This window comes from Ursus americanus, chromosome 23 (genome assembly GCF_024610735.1).
Source record: "Ursus americanus isolate L20-20 chromosome 23, mUrsAme1.1.p, whole genome shotgun sequence".
Classification (NCBI taxonomy): Eukaryota; Metazoa; Chordata; class Mammalia; order Carnivora; family Ursidae; genus Ursus; species Ursus americanus.
Genome location: NC_142149.1, coordinates 34,432,841 through 34,450,976, shown reverse-complemented (window position 1 = coordinate 34,450,976; position 18,136 = coordinate 34,432,841). Strand labels below are relative to the sequence as shown.

Here is an 18,136-nt window from a genome sequence, read left to right as displayed (position 1 = left end):
ACCACCCTCTATCTACCCCACCCCCACCCCATAACTGCTACAAAATGGAAATGCAGAGCACCCCATTCAAAAACTGTCAAGAATGTCAAGGAGGGGGCGCCTGGGTGGCTCAGTCGGTTAAGTGTCTGCCTTCAGCTCAGGTCATAATCCCAGGGTCCTGGGATCAAGTCCTGCGTCGGGGTTCCCTGCTCGGCGGGGAGTCTGCTTCTCCCTCTACCTTCCGCACCCCCTGCTTGTGCTTGCTTTCTGCCCCCCACTCTCTGTGTCAAATAAATAAATAAATAAAATCTTTTAAAAAGAGAGAGAGAACATCAAGAGGGCAACGGTGGAATATTCAAACAAGTGCGGCCCCTCCGTGTCTACCCAAGTCCCGCACCCATGAAGCCAGCCCTGCCCATTCCCATCTCACATAGGTCTCATTGAACTTTAACTACATTTCAGAGTTAACTTTGAGGTTACTGACTACAGCAGCCACTTGCCCCCCACCTCCCTTGGCTGCCAGAATAAGGGAGGAGGCAGGGCAGGTTATTCTAACCATTCCATATGTACCCACACGTAGCTCTCACCAGAAGCAGGAGGTGAGCAATCTAAGCAGCCTTGCTAAATCTCAGCTTCTATGTGTGGCTCTGACACCTTCATCATGTCCCTGGGGCACGGGGGAGCCAGGGCCACACCTGAAGGAAGGAGCTAGGGCGGGGCACTTGCTGACACATTCTCAATTACTTGTCTCAGTTTCCCTTCTGATATGTGAGAGTAGTTGAGGTGTGAAATGAGGTTGCTCTTGGTGGTCGTGGTGGGAAGACTCTTGAAGGGAGCTAAAGTTCTGGGAATCAGGTATGGGGTGGCTCTAAAGAGTTGGTTTCCAACTCTCTGCATGCTCTTTCACGGTCAGTAAATGATGCCCCCCGCTGAACTGAAAAAGAAACACCAGGGCGGGACAGACTGATGTAGTTAGACGGTGGGTGGGAAGAACTTCGAACTGTAAAAGGCCCAGATGGGTTGGAAGCAAAGGGACAGCAGAGGGCGCCGTTGCTGTGCAAACACACCCAGGGGCACACTTTTCCTCACAGCCTCTCTTCCCTGCAGATCTACACAGAACACCCCCACCCCATCTTCACACCCTCCTCCCACATTCCCTCTCCTACAGCCACACCAGAAGGCAAAGAGTTAGACTCCAGGCTCAGATTCTCCAGTTGGCCTCTGAGGGTCCCTTGGTGCGGTGGGGGGGGGGGGCTCACAAATCTTTTGCCTTCTCCCTTCTCCCACCTCCAAATTGCTCTCCTGAACAGATGGCAGTTCTGTTCAATGAGGAGCTGGGGGAAGGCACTGGGGCGCCTGGTCTCTTTCCCCAGCCTACGGTTCTGCCCCTCCAGTGGGAAGATGTCCCTGCAAGTGTTATTTACCATGGGAAGTCAGCTGAGGACACGGCCTGGGTACACCGTGGAACCACAAAATGACAGTTGCAAAGGCCTGAGGTAAGGTGGGCTCCTGTTCACACCGAAATGGGAAGGCGAAGAAGCGTGACACTGAGCTGTTCACTATGTCAACAGGGTTCTGCATAGAGATAAAGACCAAAAAAGAAGACAGAAAAATTAAACAGATTAAGGTGGGGAGGTGATTGTTTTACTTTTTTTTTTTTTCTTAAAAATATGTCCAATTGTAGAATAGTTGCCTCTGAGAGATAAGGTTTTTGGTGATTTTTTCCCCCTGCTTCTTTCCAAATATTCTATAATGAGTAAGTGTTATCTGGATAATCAGAGAAAAAGAAGTTCTCACACACACACACACACACGCACACACACACGCACACCCCTTAAAGAGCCCCTTCTCTTCATGTGGCTGTGTCATGACTTGAGGAGGGAATGTTCCCCCTCCCCCCAAGGCTGCCTTTTTCTCCCCGGTTCCACCCTCGACATCCTCTTCAGAGGATCTTCTGCCACAAAACCAGAAGGTACGTGAGTAACTCCGAAAATCCAAAGCAGCTCTGCTCCCAGCCTCCTGCTGGTGTGAGCCTGGATTCCTGTGGCTGAGACACTGAGAGGAGAGGGGACAGCCTGGGGGAGTTTTCCTAAACTCTCCGCAGGGCAGGAACAGAACATGTGTCATCCCTACTGCTGCATCATTTCCCATGCTTCTTACAGCTGTTATTATTTCAAAATGTTCAGGGCCAGAACTTTCCACGAACCCCTCTACTCAGGAGGCCCCTATCTTGCCCTCATGAGAGCCTCCAACTCTTTCTACCCCCTCTCTCTTCTCCCCCAGGACTCTCCCCATAGACCAGAGAAACAGGGGAGGCGTGAAGACAAGGGAAGAGGGCCCGCAGCTCTCACAGACGCTGGCAGGAAAGGAGCTTTCTTGCCTTTGCTAGAACATGGCAGAGAGCCAGGTCGGGAAGTGGTGGAGAGGAGAATATTGATTAAACCTTGTTCTGCATGTGGGTTTCATCTTAAGGACCAGCAACACAAACCTGGAGTCTCTGCAAACATTTCCTTGAATTATCTGCTAATCTGAGGAGTCCCTGAGGGGGCAGAAAGCAATGGGAGATGGAGGCTCTGGGTCCGGATGGGAGGGAGGTGTGTGTGTTTGGGGGAGGGGATGAGACGGCATGGAAAGAGTACGGGAAGGGGAGGAGGAGACCAGGGTTCAAATCTCAGCTCTGCTCTCTGCTGGGCAACTTGGATGAATCACTGCTCTCTCTGAGCCTCAGCTTCCTCTTTTGTCACTCAAAGAAGTAATTAAGGATCCCTGTCCTTTCTAGGGCCAAGCGACCCTCTCTGAAGAGGTTTCCTGACCTAGAAAGTCAGGCTCCTGAGATTTACCCCTCATCAAAGGAAATACCAGTCCAACCTTCTAACCCCAACAAACAGGTCCCATCCATCTGATGCCAAATACCTCCCCACCTCTCAGCACCCTTACCTCTCACTTGGTGAATAGCCACCGCACTCTATGGCTCTTCTCATTCTGTTCCCTCTGGCTGGATTTCCCTTCCCTTTTCAGGTTAACATCTACTTGTCTTCTAATATTCGGCTTGGATCTCATCTCCTCCGGGAAACCTTCTCCAAGGCTGGGTTAGGCACCACTCCTCTGGGCTCCTATACAATCAAGGCCATGTGCCATTTTTGCCCTTAATGGCTAGTAATTACAGCTGAGGCTAAACGAGCACTTACAGAGCGCCTAGACCTCTGTCAGGCCCTTTACCAGCGTCACATAGTTGGAGCCTAACCATGGGAGGGAGGTGCTGTCTTTATCCCCATTTTCCTGATCAGGACATTGAGCCTGAGGGAGGTAAAGGGTGAGTGGTGGGGTTGGGCTGCCAACCCTGAGCAGTGTTGCTCCAAAGCCATTTCTAAGCTTCTGCCTTATACCCTGTCTGCCCACTTGCCGTCTGAACACAGGTGCGATGGTTTTCTGTTTAGGGATACGCGCTCAGCCTTCCTCTGACCTGTGAACACCGGGAACCACCGCACACCAGAGTCCCAGCAAGGGCTGAATCAGAATCTCACATTCTTGTGTCCATGCAGTTGGGGCCCCTCGCCTCGCTCCTCAGCCTTCGTCACTCCTCCCTAGGCCTTGGGAGTCCAGGAAGAGCCTTTCTGGGGCCTAGCCCAGTGTCCCTCCCACCTGAGGCCACATCCACACCTGCCCAGGGTCAGGTTTAATCCAGGTAAAGGGACCTCCATTTGGAGGTCATGGTGACAATGTGCTAATGTGCCAGCCTGGGCCAGCCCACCTCAAGCGTGGGTCACGGAATTCTCACAACAGCCTACGAGGAAGATAGGGGTATGATTTTCATTTTGCAGATGAGGGAAACCGAGGCTCGGCTGCCCTCACAGAGCACGAGGATGGAACCAGAAGTGATCCCAGGGTGGTCTGTCCTCAAAGCCCTTCAGCTTTGCCGCTGCCTCCGTCCCGCTCCAGACAGGGCCATGTGGGTGACTAGCCCCAGAGGATGAGAAGTGTGATTCATCTTTGCGACTGCTGTGGGTCAGTGGCTGCACCCAGGAACCATGAGGCACGTTGTGAAAGTCAGGGCTGGGCAGGTGCTGGCTCACAGCTGGTTCCCAGTAACTGTTTATTGGCAGAGGGCAGGGATGGCCGTCGCCACTTTATAGATGAGGAAGTTGCAATCACAGAGGAGTAGGCAAGTTGCCCAAGGGCATCCCTGAGTTAGAGGAAGAGCAGAGACTTGAATGCAGGACATTTGGGGAGCCCGCGCCAGGGCTGGGGCCAGTGGGCCTGGGCTGGCAGCTTTATGGGCCCTGTAAGTCACTGAGACACGACAGGGCCCATCCCTGCTCTAATGATCCCTGTTTGAATGAGGGCTTTGTCCCCTCCAGGGGAGTGGGGCCCCGGGCCTAGACAGTGACAGGGACTAGTTTATGGCAAGCCAGGACAGGTGGGCTAGGCTGGGAGATAAGGCTGGGAATGTTAAGACTAGAAGTGGGGAGCCTCTTGGCCCGTGTAACCTTGGGGAGATGATATACAGAGCAGGAGCCATGCCCTGACCTCCCGCATAGCCCACGTACAGTCTCTGTGGAGCCCCCGAAGAAGGCACATTTGTGAAGACGTGCCCATCCTTAACCTCCTCCCATGCATGCCCCGTGCCTCAGGGGGACACCACACAGAGCTTGGTTCTCCCCCATCTCGCTGGCCCCAGCGTACTAGGGGGCATGCTCACAGGTGTGGAGTGGGATTACCTAGGGGGCAGCTCCATCTCCCACATTCTTCTGCCCTGGGAGGCCCCAAGGGGATGGACTTTGAAGTGGATCCTAAGGTCACCCATCGGTAGCCCCTTAACCCCACCAAAGGTTTTCATTCTCTCCTGCCAGTCAGGGGGCTGGCCTGGGGTCACACGGACCCCTGGAAGTACATTTCATTCCCAGGAATAGGGCTCCTCCCCACTCCACTCCTCAGTCCTGAAAGATATATTTTTATAGCCCTGTGGACATAAATCCACTCCCCAGAAAAACCTGTAGGGTGTGGAATCCCTTCCCTGACTGCCAGTAGTCTCAGTTGCTGATTAAATTCAAAAGCAGTGTAGACAATAGAGCCCTAAGCCCAATGTGGACGCCCCCTCCCCTCTCTGTAGGATCAAAGCTGCTCCTTGAGGCTGTGATCCTGGGCCAGGAGGTGTGTGTGTGGAGGGGGTGATTAGAGCCAGGACTCTCACCAAGGAGGAAGCCCCTTTGCCTGGAGAGTTCTAGGGAAGGCAATCCTTCTTCAGAGGTCCCTAGCCTAGGTTCAAAGGCCAGTGGGAGCAAAGAGGTTGGCAACGGATGGGGAAGCGACTAGACCAGAAAACAGGGGCTTCCTGTTGATGAAGGGGGCCCAGGCCCACTGCCTGGTTCCCTGTCCCTCTTCCCTACCCAAGTCTAAGCTTTCCAACCCCCCACGGAAGCCCCCACCTGATGTGGGACTCAGGTACCTAGAGCCATCATGAAAGAGTCTGGAGGCACGGCAGCAGGGGGGCGGAGTACCCCCATGAGACCAAAGGCAGATTCCTCAGTCCCGTTTTCCCAAATGCTAGGGCTTCCTTCAAGGAAATTTTCCTTTCCCTGGACCCCTCTGAAGATCCCGGCAGATGAGAGAACTAGGGGTCCATTCAGACCCCTGTCTCTTCTCTTCCCATCTCATCTCAGGGGTCTGGGGGACTCAACAGGTGCCAGCCCCCTCCCTCTGACCCCATAAGCTTCTCCTCTCTCACTGAGCCCCTTGGGATCTATTTCTCAGTTCTGCCCCTCACCGCCGCCAGCCCCCCGCCCCCTCCCTGCTCCGGCCATCACAGAAACGCTCGCACAGCAATTTAGAGGAGTCTTCACTCCGTGTTGGAAGAGGGGTCTTCGTTCTGCTTAGAAGTTTGGAGCAGCCTGGGAGGAAACAGAAGAGAGACCCAGAGAATCAGCGACCACAACCTGAGCGAGAAAAGCAAGCCCTCGTTCTGGGGATACCGGATTCAAGAAACACCAGCGCACATCCCTGAACTGCACCATCCTCGGGAGGCTCTCTCTCCCGGTCCACCTCCAACCTAAGCCTATTCCAAGGCCCCGGCGGACTGGAGGGAGCGAGAGGGCTGCGCCGGGGGTCCAGGGCAAAATGATCGAAGGCAGGAATCCAGGCACCCACCCTTGTATCGATCAAGTACCTCGCGAGGTCACCACCCCGTTCCCAAACCAGCGACCAGGTGTGAGATGGGGCGGGCGGATCTCGGAGGCAGGGCGCTGCCACCGAGCGGAGAGGAGCGGAGCTGGCGGCGGGGGCGGGGTGGTGGTGGTGCGGGCACGAGGCACAAGGTGGCCCGGCAAGGGGTGGGAGCGCAAGGAGGGGAGCGGAGGATTTCAGCGCAGGGACACGACGCGGGGAGGGGAGGCTCCGCCAGGGGGAGGAGCCGCTACCCGCGTCCCGCTGTCGGGGCTCCCTCCCGTCGCAGCTCCGCTATAAAACCGGGACCGGCATGATCGCGGCACCCCCGGAGGCCTCCTCGGCACGCGACCCCCGGCCCGGCGGCGTCTTTGCTCTTGTGCGGGATGCGGCTGCTACCTGCGCTCCTGGCCCTCGCCGCCGCCCGGCCCTCGGCCAGCGCAGGTGACAGCGCGGGCTCCCGTCCGGCGCCTCGGCGGGCGGCCCCTCGGCGCCCCCAGCCCCAGTGCGCGCGGGGCTCGGGCTGCTTGGGCATCGCGGCGGCGATGGGGCGGGCGGGCGGACGCGACGGGCGCGAGCCCGTGGGAGCACCCGAACGGCCACGTGCGGCGGCGGAGCGCTGTGTGCGCGGCTGCAGGGCTTGCGGGGCCCCGCGGCGCTCTGCCGGGTGGATGCTTCTCCGACACGCCTCGACGCATGCAGCGGTTCTCGCCCCTTGGCGTTGCGCGCGCCTTTGGTCCTCAGCCTGTCCTGGGGTCGCTGTCCGTCCCGCCGGGGCTCGGTGCTGAGTGGCTGCTCCCTGCCCAGAGCACGGGCAACAGACTGGGGGTGGTGGGGCCCTGGCTTTTCTGCTTCTCACCCTGGGTTCCTTGTCGTCCGAGGCTGCGGGTCCCCTTCCCCTCCCCAGCCCCCAGCGTCCAGTTAGGAGCCTGCGGCCGGTGGGGGGGGGGGGGGAACACTAGGAGACCCAAGGCCCTGGCGGAGCCGGTCTTTCTGGCCAGGTTGATTTTCGTTTAAAGATTAATGATGTGGCCGAGCTCTTAATTATTCGCCTAGGTGGGAAGTGGCAGGAGTTGTGTGTTAATATTTGATAAGGAGTTGAAAGCGCTTCCAACCCCACGGCTTGGCACAGGGATCCGGGGAGACATCTCTTCTGCGACCCCACAGGGGACCATCTACTCTGCAGGAAGCCCCCATCTGCCAGTCCCAGCTCAGCTACCCCTCGGATGGTCCCCCGTTGGGGTCCAGCTGGCCTCACTTCCTCTCCAAAGCTAGATGTTCCATTCTTGGAGTCATGGAGTGAGGGGTGAGGGTGCCCTCAGCAGCAGAGGAGAGAGTATGTGCCCTATGCAGGAAAGATTTAGCTGGGGGGTTGTGTGTGTGGGGGGGTGGTGGTGGAGGGGATGAGGGGAATCTTGCAGAAACTACTGGCTTCTTCCTAGGAGAGGAGGAAAGACGGATATGAAAAAATGTGTATGTAAAGTTGGAATTTGAAACCTACCTAAGGGGATGGGCTCAGTAGGCAGAGGAAAGAGATTACACTTTGCAATTAATTCGGTTGCTTTGTAATGGTGTGGCCCTGGGTAAGGCACTTCACCTGTTTTCTCACAACATAGAGATAGTTATCCTGACTTCAGGTGTTTTGAGGATTCAGGTGAGCTAGTGGGTGTGAGTGCTTAGTGCGGAACCTGAGAGGCGCATGGCAGACACCCCATGTGTGATCCCTGTCACGGCTCTACCAGCCAGCCAGGACTCTATCTCAGCTGCCCCCTCCTAAAAGCTCTGCTCCCGAAAGCACTGGGGCTTTCGGACTAGAAACTGTCTCAGGATCTGTCTTCCTCCACCCGTTTCATCCCTGGGACGCTTGCGGCTGGTGAGTGACCAGGATACACATCAGACGACCCACAGCACCTGCTGCCGTGGAGGGAGGAGGAGGGGAGAGGACCACAGGCCTCTTCGGGGCCCCAGAACCCTGGCCAGGAGTGGTTGAGACTTTGCCAGGGCATACTTGGGTTTTGCTGAGCTGGTTTCCAGGATTCCTTCTTCCCTACAGAGTGGGAGGGTAGAGTGAGCAAGGTCCATCAGAGAACTTCCTGGGTCACTTCCAAAGAAAGGGGGTGGGTGGGGGGCAAGTTGAGGGTGGGGGACAGAGGCTGGGTGATTGGTGATGGTTGTGCGGTCTGTGACTGCATCCCTGGTCAGGGCAGGTCACCTTGGTAGAACCTGGAGCTTGGAGCCCAGATCTGTCTGTGGGGAGCCCCCCTCCTTCCCAGGCTCTCTGGAGATGGCCCGAGGCTGCAGGCTTGTCATTACTTGCAAGGGCAGCCCTCTCACGAATGAATACAGGAACCTGATCTGGTTTGTGACTCTGCCACCTCAGCCCATGGACATAGACCTGACCCCTGGCCTCACCATCATTGTTTTCCTGGTTCTTGCCTCCCGAAGAGGGTAGTTACAAGAGCATTCAGCCACACAGGTCAGAAGTCTCCATGATTAAGACAGTGGATCAGAGGTCACCATTACAAAACCAGGAGCTGTAGCCAGAGTCAGGGAAGAGCACATTCCTGAGAATGGCTCAGCCTGAACCAGATGGGCCCTGGGAGGGTGAGAGGAGGGTCCGCCCTTCAGGACTCTGGATTCAGCAAGGCTTCCCCGGTCAACCTTGGAGGCCCCTTCTGCCTTCAGGACCTTTGAGAGGGAAAGACAGAGGTGAAATATAACAAGAAGGCTTTCACGGTTGCAAATGAGCTCCATCCATCGTCTCCTCAGACACTTACCAAAGTCCCGTTTGGTGGCAGTTCATTCTGCCTGAGGTAGAATGGAGGGCTCAGGAAAGTTAATGAATTCTCCTGTAGAGATTAAGCAAGAGCCAGAGCCGGGACTGGATCAGGTGAGCAGGCTCCAACTTCAGCGCTCTGGCCACCTGCAAAGAGGGGCCTGGGTGGGAAGTGGCCACTGCCCCTTGCAGAGCTGATCCCCATGGGGGGTTCCTTGGATGCAGCAATTCCCCGGGGGAGGGGGGCAGCAAAGCCCTGTCCAGGGCAGGGGATGGACTGCCATGGGGAAGACACTGCAGGAACCAGCAGACTCTGAGAGAGGCCGGACCAGCAGGGCAGGCGGCAGGCTAAGCCTCCGACCCACAGTCAGGAAACGCAAAGCCTTAGCTGGCTCTGAGGGGCCTGAAGTGAGGTGCCCCGTTTTCTGGGGATGCTCACTCTCCTGGCTTGGAGCCCCTCATCCCCTCCCCTACTGAGAACCTGACCTCCTCCTGGCTCCCTTCCCACCCTGGCCTCATTCCAGAGACCCCAGAGAAGGTGGGGTGGATGGAGGCAGCCCCTTGAGAAGGGGGCGGATGTGCTCAGAGGCCTCAGCTCAGGCTGAGTGGGAAGCCGTGCTTTTCTTAGGAATTTTCTCATCCCTGAGTTCTTTCCAGCTCACTTCATTTCTCTCCTTTCTGCCCAGACTGGGCTTTGGCCATCTGCACATTGATCTGAGGCCAGCGGGAGGGAGGCCAGGGAGAGGAAGACCCACTGGGGACTTTACTATGCTCTTGGCTGCCTGGACTACTCTACTGTCTCTCATTTAATCCTCCCACAGCCCAGTGAGGTGGATGCTATTAGCTCCATTTGACAGATGAGAAAACTGAGGTTCAGAGAGATGAAGGTGACTTGCCCCTAAGTGGCCCAGCCAGAATTCCAGCTCTGGATCAAATGTTTTGTCCACCTTACTGCTGCAGCCTTTTTTTTTTTTTTTTAATCAATAGACTATAATTGTAGAGCAGTTTTAGGTTTACAGAAAAACTGAGCAGAAAACACAGAAAGTTCCAAGGTGCCCTGCCCTCCCAGTCTCCCCCATTGGGTAATATCCTGCATTTAGTGTAGTATGTTTGCAGGGCAGCCTCTTTTCAGAGATGCTGGTTCTACTGCCCGGAACCAGAGCTGGGATTAGAACCTGAATCTGGCCCACATACCAGGATTGCGGGGTGGTGGGACAGGGGAAAAGGCCTGACTGCCTTCCCTGGTGGGCTGTAAGAGTTTAGTCCAGAATGGGTCTTACTCACGCAAGAGCGTGTGTTCCAGGGAAGGGTTAGTCTAATCTCCTCCATCATCCCGGATCAAGTCTGGGAAGGCAGCCAAGCTGAACTTGGCTCTCTTGTCCCAGGAGGGGAGACTGGGCCTAATCCTCCTCCTGTCCTCTTGCCAGAACCTCCCTTCCAGGTTTGGGGTGGGAGATACAAGGGAGGAGGAGGAGGAGGCTGATAGCGGCTGGAGGACAGTGTCAAGGCCAGCTCCTGGGGTGGAGGTGAGGGCCTCAGAAGGCCTCCCCAGGCCTCTCAGGAGTGGCTGCTTTGCCTGACGACCAGTGCCCTGGGCACGATGACCAGGTGGTCAGCCATGGGTCAGGACACCTGGCGCCTGGCTGCTTCTACCACTTCTGGCCCCATCCCTATATCATCCTTATATTTTCTCAAGTCTCCTTTTGGGCCTCTGTCCCAGACTCCAGGAATGCTCCATCCCAACCCAAGGGGGTCTCTGACTCCAGGGATATTCCTAGTCTCTGGCCCACTGTATACACACACACACACACACACACACACACACACACACACACACACACGAGTGTTGCTTATGTGCACACAGCTCAAGTCTATTCCTAGACACATGTGTGCACAAATACACCAACACAGGTCTCATATCCTTCCTCTCTCTACTCCAGAGTCACACTGGTGCTACGACATTCAAGCCAGGGCCTCCAACTATACCTGCTTGGGTGAGTACAGAAAGTCTTGGGGACAGGCTTTTCTGCATGGTGGGGACTGCCCAAGTCAAAATGAAAACCCAGGGAGGGTGGGAAGGATAAGGGTAATGATGGCCCCCCAGCCAGATAGCAGTTCCTCAAACACACACACACACACACACACACACACACACACACACACAGTCCTGGTGCTCTGAGGACAGGGAAGGTAGAGTGACCCGAGTCTTCCCTGGCATCTGCTGTCACTGTCACTAAGAGGGGAAGTGTTCTATCAAACAAATCAACGTACCATCAGATATAGAGACACATTTTACTTTTTTTTTTTTTTAAGTAGGCTCCCTGCCCAACATGAGGCTTGAACTCACAACCCTGAGATCGAGAGGCACATGCTCCACCAACTGAGCCAGCCAGGCGCTCCACATTTTGCTTTTATAACAAAATGGAGAGTTGGTTCTATTCCAGTGACACCTCTTCGGGTGGACCTGGGAGCTTGTCCTTTGCATTTATTTTTTTTCCACTGTTGATCAGTTTCCCTGCAGTCTGCTGTCCTGCTGCCTGTGCCATGTTTCAGTGACTGAACCGTGCTGTCCCCTCCCCATGCCCCAGCCACCCATGTTCAGGGAATCAGCATCTTCCAAGGGCTCCTTCTCCGCCTCCAAGCCCTCAGATAATGCTGTTAGGGTGTCTTTTCCTATGTCCCCTTCCAGGGGATGCCACTCACAGCTTCCAAGCACTGTCCCCTTCCCCTCCTTGAACTTGAGGAGGTGCCCTGTGCCCCTGACTCTCAGCTGACCCTTCCTCCCTGCTCAGGACCTAGCCAGTGGGGTGGAGACTGCCAGAAGAACAGCCAATCCCCCATCAACATTGTCACTACAAAGGCACAGGTAGATCCAGACCTGGGACCCTTCTCCTTCTCTGGCTATGACAAGAAGCAAAAGTGGAAAGTCCAAAACAGTGGGCATTCAGGTGGGTGTCGGGCGGGTGGGAGGTGGGGACCTGGGCGGTGGGGGGGGGGTCCTCCAGGTTCACCTTTGCTGTGGAGGGGCTGCAAAGCCCAGGGGTGGGAGGGTCGGGGAAACAGGACGGGCTTTGGAAGGGAGGGAACACTTCACAGTACCTTCAGTACTTTCATCGGAGCAGTCTGGGTAAAGGAGGGCAGCATGCTAGGAAAAAGGAACAATGTGGCAAAGGCGCAGAGTTATGAAGTGGCTTGGCGTGTTCAGAAAATTGTGTGTGGCACCGTGTGCGGCACCGTGTGCATGGAGGTAGAGGGCAGAACTAGGATGGGCCAGAGTCAAGCCAGGAGCAGCTGAACTGGGCCCGGGGTAAGTCACTGACCCCAGGGCTGAGGAGTTTGGATATTCCCTTGAGAAGGCCTGGGAATGAGGGGAGGGCTTGAAGCAGGGGCGGGACTGGGCTGAGGTACATGTATGGGCTAGCGGGGGTGTGCAGAGGGAGAGGCAGGCTGTGGGGGGCAGTGTGTGGCCAGGGACAGGTCTGGGCTGTACCACCTGTCCGATCCCATCCTGTCCCTGAAGGCCCAGGGCTGTTGCCTGTGAAGGATGGGAGGCAGGGGAGAAGCTTCTGTGTGGGTGGGGCTGGGAGGAGGGGGTGCTGGGAGAGGCTAGGGGAGCAGGTGCGAGGACTCGGCCCCCTCTTGTGCCCTCCAGTGATGGTGCTGCTGGAGGACGAGGCCTCCATTGCTGGAGGAGGACTGGCTGCCCAGTACCGGGCTGTACAGCTGCACCTGCACTGGTCCGAGAAGCTGAATGAGGGCTCAGAGCACGCCCTCGATGGGGGTCGCTTTGCCATGGAGGTGAGGGCCCTTTTCCAGGCTGGTGCGTGGTTGGGCTCTGGGTGGACCTGCCTTGGGCAAGAAGGGTGCTCCAGCCCCCTCACAGGTCCTCTCTCCATTCCTCTTCCCACCACCAGATGCACATAGTACACGAGAAAGAGAAAGGGACATCGAGGAATGCGAAAGAGGCCCAGGATTCCAAAGATGAATTTGCAGTGCTGGCCTTCCTGGTGGAGGTGGGACCCTCATCCCCTAGGGTCTAAGAGCCTGCTTCTTAGGATCCAGAGATCTGGGATTCCAGCAAGGCAGGAGGGGATGGGGGACCCCAACTTCCCCTCGGTTTCTCAGCGACTTGTATACCCCTAGGTGAGGAGCCCAGAGCCTCTTGGGGCCTCAGTCCCAGAAGCTGCCTGCCCTCCCTACCCCAGACGAGGAGAATGGACTGGTGGTCACTCCTGGCTCTCCACAAGTCCCTCTCAAGCCCCCTTCCCTTCTGTTCCAGGCTGGATCTGAGGAGAATGATGGCTTCCAGCCCCTGGTGGAGGCACTGTCTTATGTCCCCAGACCTGGTGAGTGGCTGGGAGGAAGGAGAGGGGAGGAGACCTCTTCCTACAGAGGAAGGGCTGGGATGATGTAGTGGCCTGGGCTCTCGGGGATCCCCTGCTTCCCCCACCAACTGACAGTATCCTCTGTACATATCCCCGCCCCAGAGATGACCACCGAGATGAAAGAGAGCATCAGCCTGTTCGACCTGCTGCCCAAGAAGGAGAAACTGAGGCATTACTACCGCTACCTGGGCTCACTTACCACTCCAGACTGCCAGGAGGAGGTCGTCTGGACGGTGTTCCAGGAGCGCATTCAGCTCCACAAGGATCAGGTACATCCGGCCCAGCCAAGGGTGCGGCCTCCAACTGCCCAATGACCTAGAAACCATTCCTCTGGATCCTCATGGAGGCCCCCCAGGCTGGGGTGGGGATGGGGCACCCCAGGGAGCTGAGGTCCTGTTGGTTGAATCCATAGACATTCCGTGGGGCAGATAAAAAAGAAAGGTCTTGCTTATTCCCTCCCTGGTTTGAGGGATGGAGGGGTGGCTGTGGCAAGAGCTGTAAGAAAAGGCTTCCACACTGCCCCCTGCAAGCAGGTGGGACTTTTCCAGCTGAGGGCAGGGAGCTGGTGTCCTGGGGGAGGAGGGGTCAGCAAGGGGGAGGGGCTGGAGCTGGCCAATGGCAGCTGAGAGAGGGGCAGTGTAGCCACAGTAGGAAAACAGTCCATTCATTCAACAATGGTACTCAAGGCCTTATAACGCACTAGGCTCCAGGGATATAGCCGTGAACCCAAGGGCCAATATCCCTGCCCCAGTGATACCTGCATTGCAGAACAGTGGCTCTCAAAGTGTGGTCCCTGGTCCAGTGGCATCAACATCATCTGGGAACTTGCTAGACATTTGAATTCTGGGATCTCACCCCAGTCCTACTGAATCAGAAACTGCTCTGGGGGTGGGGCCAGGAAAGTGGGGCCCAACAAGCCTCCCCACCCCCACCCCGCCATGATGCTAATGCACTCAAGTCTGAGAACCACTCTTCTGTAGTAACAGCGGTAATACAGCAGTGATCAGTGATTATGGGCCCTCAAAACTGTGAGCTGTGTGTCCACCTGGCTAAGGGAAGCTAATGGGAACTAAGCCCCCACCAGTGCCAAGCACTCTACATCCCTTATTCTTTTCGTCTGCACAAAAACCTGAGAGCTGGGGGCGGGGGGGACCCAAAAACAAACAGACAAACAAACAAAAATCCAAGAGCTAGGGATTCTGAGCCCCTTTACTAAAGAGGGCTCAGAGAGGCAAGGTGAATGGCCTGGGGTCACACAGCAGGGAGCACAGCTCTGCTTGCTCCTCACTTCCTGCTGAGTCCCATCCCTTCCACAGATCCTCACCTTCTCCCAGAAGCTGTACTATGATAAGGAGCAGAAACTGAGAATGACAGAAAATGTCAGGCCCTTGCAGCAACAGGGGCAGCGCCTCGTGTTCAAGTCTCAGGCCCCAGGACAGCTGCTGCCCTTGCCTCTGCCCGCCCTGCTGGTCCCCACATTCACCTGCTTGACGGCTGGCTTCCTCCGATGATTGCTCCCTTCTGGACACTTGACCTCTGCTCTCGGTGTGTAGAGGCCTGGGGCCTTCATTCCTCAGGCTTCCTAGAATGGATTTGGATGATGATTAAACGGATATATTTTTGGAGAAACCCTTCTCAGGTCTAATTTTAGTTTCCAGGACCATCCTGCCGTTTCCCTCAAACTGCCACCGTTCCGGGGGGGCCTGGAGTTCTGGAGATTTCTTCTTAGCAGGGACCACCAGGCACCCCCTTCCCGCTTTGTGAACTCCCTGTCTACACCCCACTTGGACAGATGCAAAGACAGCTCAAGTTCCAACACAGAGAAAACCAGAGAAGTTCCAATCCAGCCTCTTCATGGTATAACGGGGGAAGCCAAAGTTCAGAAAGGAGAGCAGGCTGGGTGGAGGCCACACAGTGGGGCTCTGGCCGAGGTGGCTCAGACACCAGCCCAGCGCTGTCTCCTCTGTACTCGGGCTGGAGAGTGTGGGTCATGTGTGGGGGCAGCCTAGGCAAGGTAGGCACCAGGGGGTTCATTTATTTGCCCAGTACTTCTTTTTTTTTTTTTTTTTAAGATTTTATTTATTTATGTGACAGAGAGACAGCCAGCGAGAGAGGGAACACAGCAGGGGGAGTGGGAGAGGAAGAAGCAGGCTCAGAGCGGAGGAGCCTGATGTGGGACTCGATCCCGGAACGCCAGGATCACGCCCTGAGCCGAAGGCAGACGCTTTAACGACTGCGCTACCCAGGCGCCCCTTGCCCAGTACTTCTTGAGCGTCTAGTTCTAGGCACTGGGGATGTGGCAGGGAAGGCAGATGAAAAATGCCAGCCCTCCCGGAGTCCCCAGTCTAGCTGGAGTCACTAAAAATAAAATATACATCGTACACTGTCTCCAAAGGCAGTAAGAGCTATGGAGAAGGAGAAATCGGGAAAGGAAGGTGGTTAGGGAAGGTTAGGGAAGAACTGAAGGAGGCCAGGGAGGGGGACCATCTGGAAGCCATCAGGTGCTCCAGTGTGGAGAGAAGGGCACCAGTCAGAGGAACAGCAGGGAGGCCAGCAGGACTGGAGTGAGGGAAGGAGAAAGTCCTAGAGAGAGCTGGAGGGCAGGAGAGGGGAGGGGTAACAGGGAAAAGGGAGAGGTCAAGTGGGGGGCGCAGGGAGGGCTTGTAGTAGGACATTGAAAGGATGCTGGTTTTCAATGTGAGATAGCTGGGACCCCCCAGAGGCTAGAGCAGAGGGGCCTAATGTGCTGCATTGGGGGAAGCGGGGCTGCAGGGGTGAAGTGGGAGGGGAGGTGGCCGCAGTGATCCTGGAGCTAGCTGATGGGTCACAGGTGAATCCAAGGGTCTCTGGACACTTCATGAGACCAGGAGGAGGCAGGTGTGGAGAGGAGGGTCCAGAAAACTGAAGGAGGAGATAAGGGCCCCAAAGACAGGTCCCAAGCCTGGCAAGAAGGGTTGGAGGGGTCCCAGGCTCTGGGATCTCATCATCCAGGGCAGGGCTGGATTGTGGAGCATGAGCTGGGGGAAGGGGAGGAGAATGGGCCTTGCTGGGTGAAGAGGAGTCCCTGGGGGTCTCTAGCAGGCTCTACCATCTGGAGGTGGTGAACTTCCCCAAAGGAAGATGTGTAAGCTAGTCGGGCACTCAAGGGATCCCATTAAGCCCCTCCATGCCCACCCCCTGCAAGCCATTAGTCTCTGGAAGGGACCTGGTTGGTGGAGGTGACCTCTAGGCCTTCTGCTGCCTTGACACTCTCAGAGCCTCTGACCACCCCTGGGTCTGGGAAGAGGGAGAAGCCTCCCCTCCCCTTTTCCCCTTCGTGACCAAGAATAAGCACCCCCCTCCCTTCGCGGGTGACCTTGTAGCCGTGTGTGGGGGGGTGGTATTACCATCACCATGGCAACAGCAGGCAGCCTGTGTCAGCAGGGGGTGTGTGGACACCAAACCTGTTCTTTGGTTCCTGGTGCAGCCTGTGGGGGATCTGAGATTTCAGCAGTACCCTGCCCCTCCCACCCAAGGCTCAGGGCTCTCAGAAATCCCAACTGTGCCCCCCACAACAACCCCACCCCACTCCGTCCCTGCCCTCAAGGCGGCATTCAGTGAATAACAGGGCAGCAGGAGCTGGAACCCCCAGCTCTCCCCAAGGGACTAGAGGAGCCCAGGGGAAGGCACATGACCCTCCCTCGTCCCCCTGACCCCATAATAGTAAACCTGGCCAGTGGGTGCCAGAATGGGTACAGCTTGTTCACGTCCCACAGCTGAAACCTCTTCCCTGAGCTGTGTCCGCCCTCCTTCATGCGTAAGGCCGACAAAGTGCTGTGATTCACAGCAAGGTCATTCCTGGCCAGTCACTGCAGGAGCCATTCCTGGAATTGGCCCCACACCCTGGAGGTCGAGCCTGACAGGCAATCCCTCTTGTGGGGTGTGTGTGCTCTTGAGAGCCTCCTCTTCTGACTCAATCCAGTCGTTCCGTGCTGCCCCACCACCCTGGGCTGACTCCGTTCTAGAGAAGGCGCTTCCTCCCTGGAGACCCCGCCTGGCTCCTGACGCAAGTCTGCCAGAGATGACAGGGGGCTGAGCCTGCCTGATGATGCAGAGAGAGGGCTAGCCTACCCTCCCCACAGCCCTGCTTTCATTTATTTCTAATGCCCCTTGGTCCCTGCACTGGGCATACAGTGTGTACACACACACAGCACTGTGGCTGCCCAGGCCTGGGGAGGGTGCAGTGCCTGACAGTTTTGGTCACCACCTGACTTCTCTGAGATTACTGACTCCCAGCACAGACCATGATACACATTCACCCCCTGAGTACCAGACACGGGCCTCACTACAATCCTGTAGTATTATTTCTCTATTGCACAGACGAGATGCTGAGGCACAGAGAGAGGTTAGGGTGATGTGGGAAACAAAGGCGGAAGAAAAATTCTTCCGTTTCCTTACTATTTACAGCCCACTGACAAATCCTTCAAAGAGGCAGAGTGATATTCCTCTAGGGACTCAATTGTGTCGATGTTGACACTCTGATAAGGGCCAAAGGCCAAAGGCCCTCCAGGATCCTGGGGTCTACTTTAAACATACAGAAATTCCCTTGGAAGCTCCCTTTATCTCTACCCCCAGCCCCAACCAAGATACATGTTAGGAATCCTCTTCTAAGCATATGGCCCGCTGATAGACATTTGAAGGGTCTCCTGAGTTTCAGTAAACAGTAATAAATGACCTTTTTCTAACAATAGTTAGCCCCCTCAAGGTCCTGGAAATCTGTCTCCTAACAACCTTCCAACTTGCAAGTATATAATGGGCCCCTCCTCATGACCCCAGTGCAGCTCTTTCTGCAATGGAT

At 56.1% G+C, this 18,136-nt stretch overlaps 2 protein-coding genes across 7 annotated transcripts in view; one reads left to right on the top strand and one right to left on the bottom strand.

Moving 5' to 3' along the window:
- LOC123776867 (uncharacterized) overlaps window positions 1-6,213 on the bottom strand; it is a 29,021-nt gene extending 22,808 nt beyond the window's left edge. For 4 of the 5 annotated variants that reach the window (XR_015721339.1, XR_015721341.1, XR_015721338.1 and 1 more), the window contains exon 1: window positions 1,404-6,213. Coding sequence is in view for 1 of the 5 variants with exons in the window: in XM_087854586.1 (XP_087710712.1) it covers window positions 1,404-1,406 (3 nt within the window). In the remaining 4 variants the exon portion in view is untranslated. The remainder of the gene's footprint in view (window positions 1-1,403) is intronic. The other variant, XR_015721340.1, reaches the window with a different exon arrangement.
- Window positions 6,214-6,440: 227 nt separating this feature from the next.
- On the top strand, window positions 6,441-14,933 carry CA4 (carbonic anhydrase 4). Of its 2 annotated transcripts, none has more exons than XM_045773192.2 (8): window positions 6,441-6,582; window positions 10,855-10,908; window positions 11,707-11,862; window positions 12,567-12,712; window positions 12,829-12,927; window positions 13,194-13,260; window positions 13,402-13,568; window positions 14,616-14,933. In XM_045773192.2, exons 1-8 carry the CDS (start codon window positions 6,525-6,527, stop codon window positions 14,808-14,810), a joined length of 942 nt encoding a protein of 313 aa, XP_045629148.1. In that variant the 5' UTR covers window positions 6,441-6,524; the 3' UTR covers window positions 14,811-14,933. The 2 variants fall into 2 exon arrangements, with proteins under 2 accessions (XP_045629148.1, XP_045629147.1); XM_045773191.2 differs by lacking the exon at window positions 6,441-6,582 and adding an exon at window positions 7,360-7,474.
- Window positions 14,934-18,136: the final 3,203 nt, after the last annotated feature.

Excerpts from the sequence above, each read along its gene's own strand:
- CA4 (XM_045773191.2), top strand. The coding sequence starts at position 7,414 with ATGTTCCATTCTTGGAGTCATGGAGTGAGGGGTGAGGGTGCCCTCAGC. Across the intron at positions 13,261-13,401 it reads GTCTTATGTCCCCAGACCTG|AGATGACCACCGAGATGAAA; the intron begins GTGAGTGGCTGG and ends TCCCCGCCCCAG. Across the intron at positions 13,569-14,615 it reads TTCAGCTCCACAAGGATCAG|ATCCTCACCTTCTCCCAGAA; the intron begins GTACATCCGGCC and ends TCCCTTCCACAG.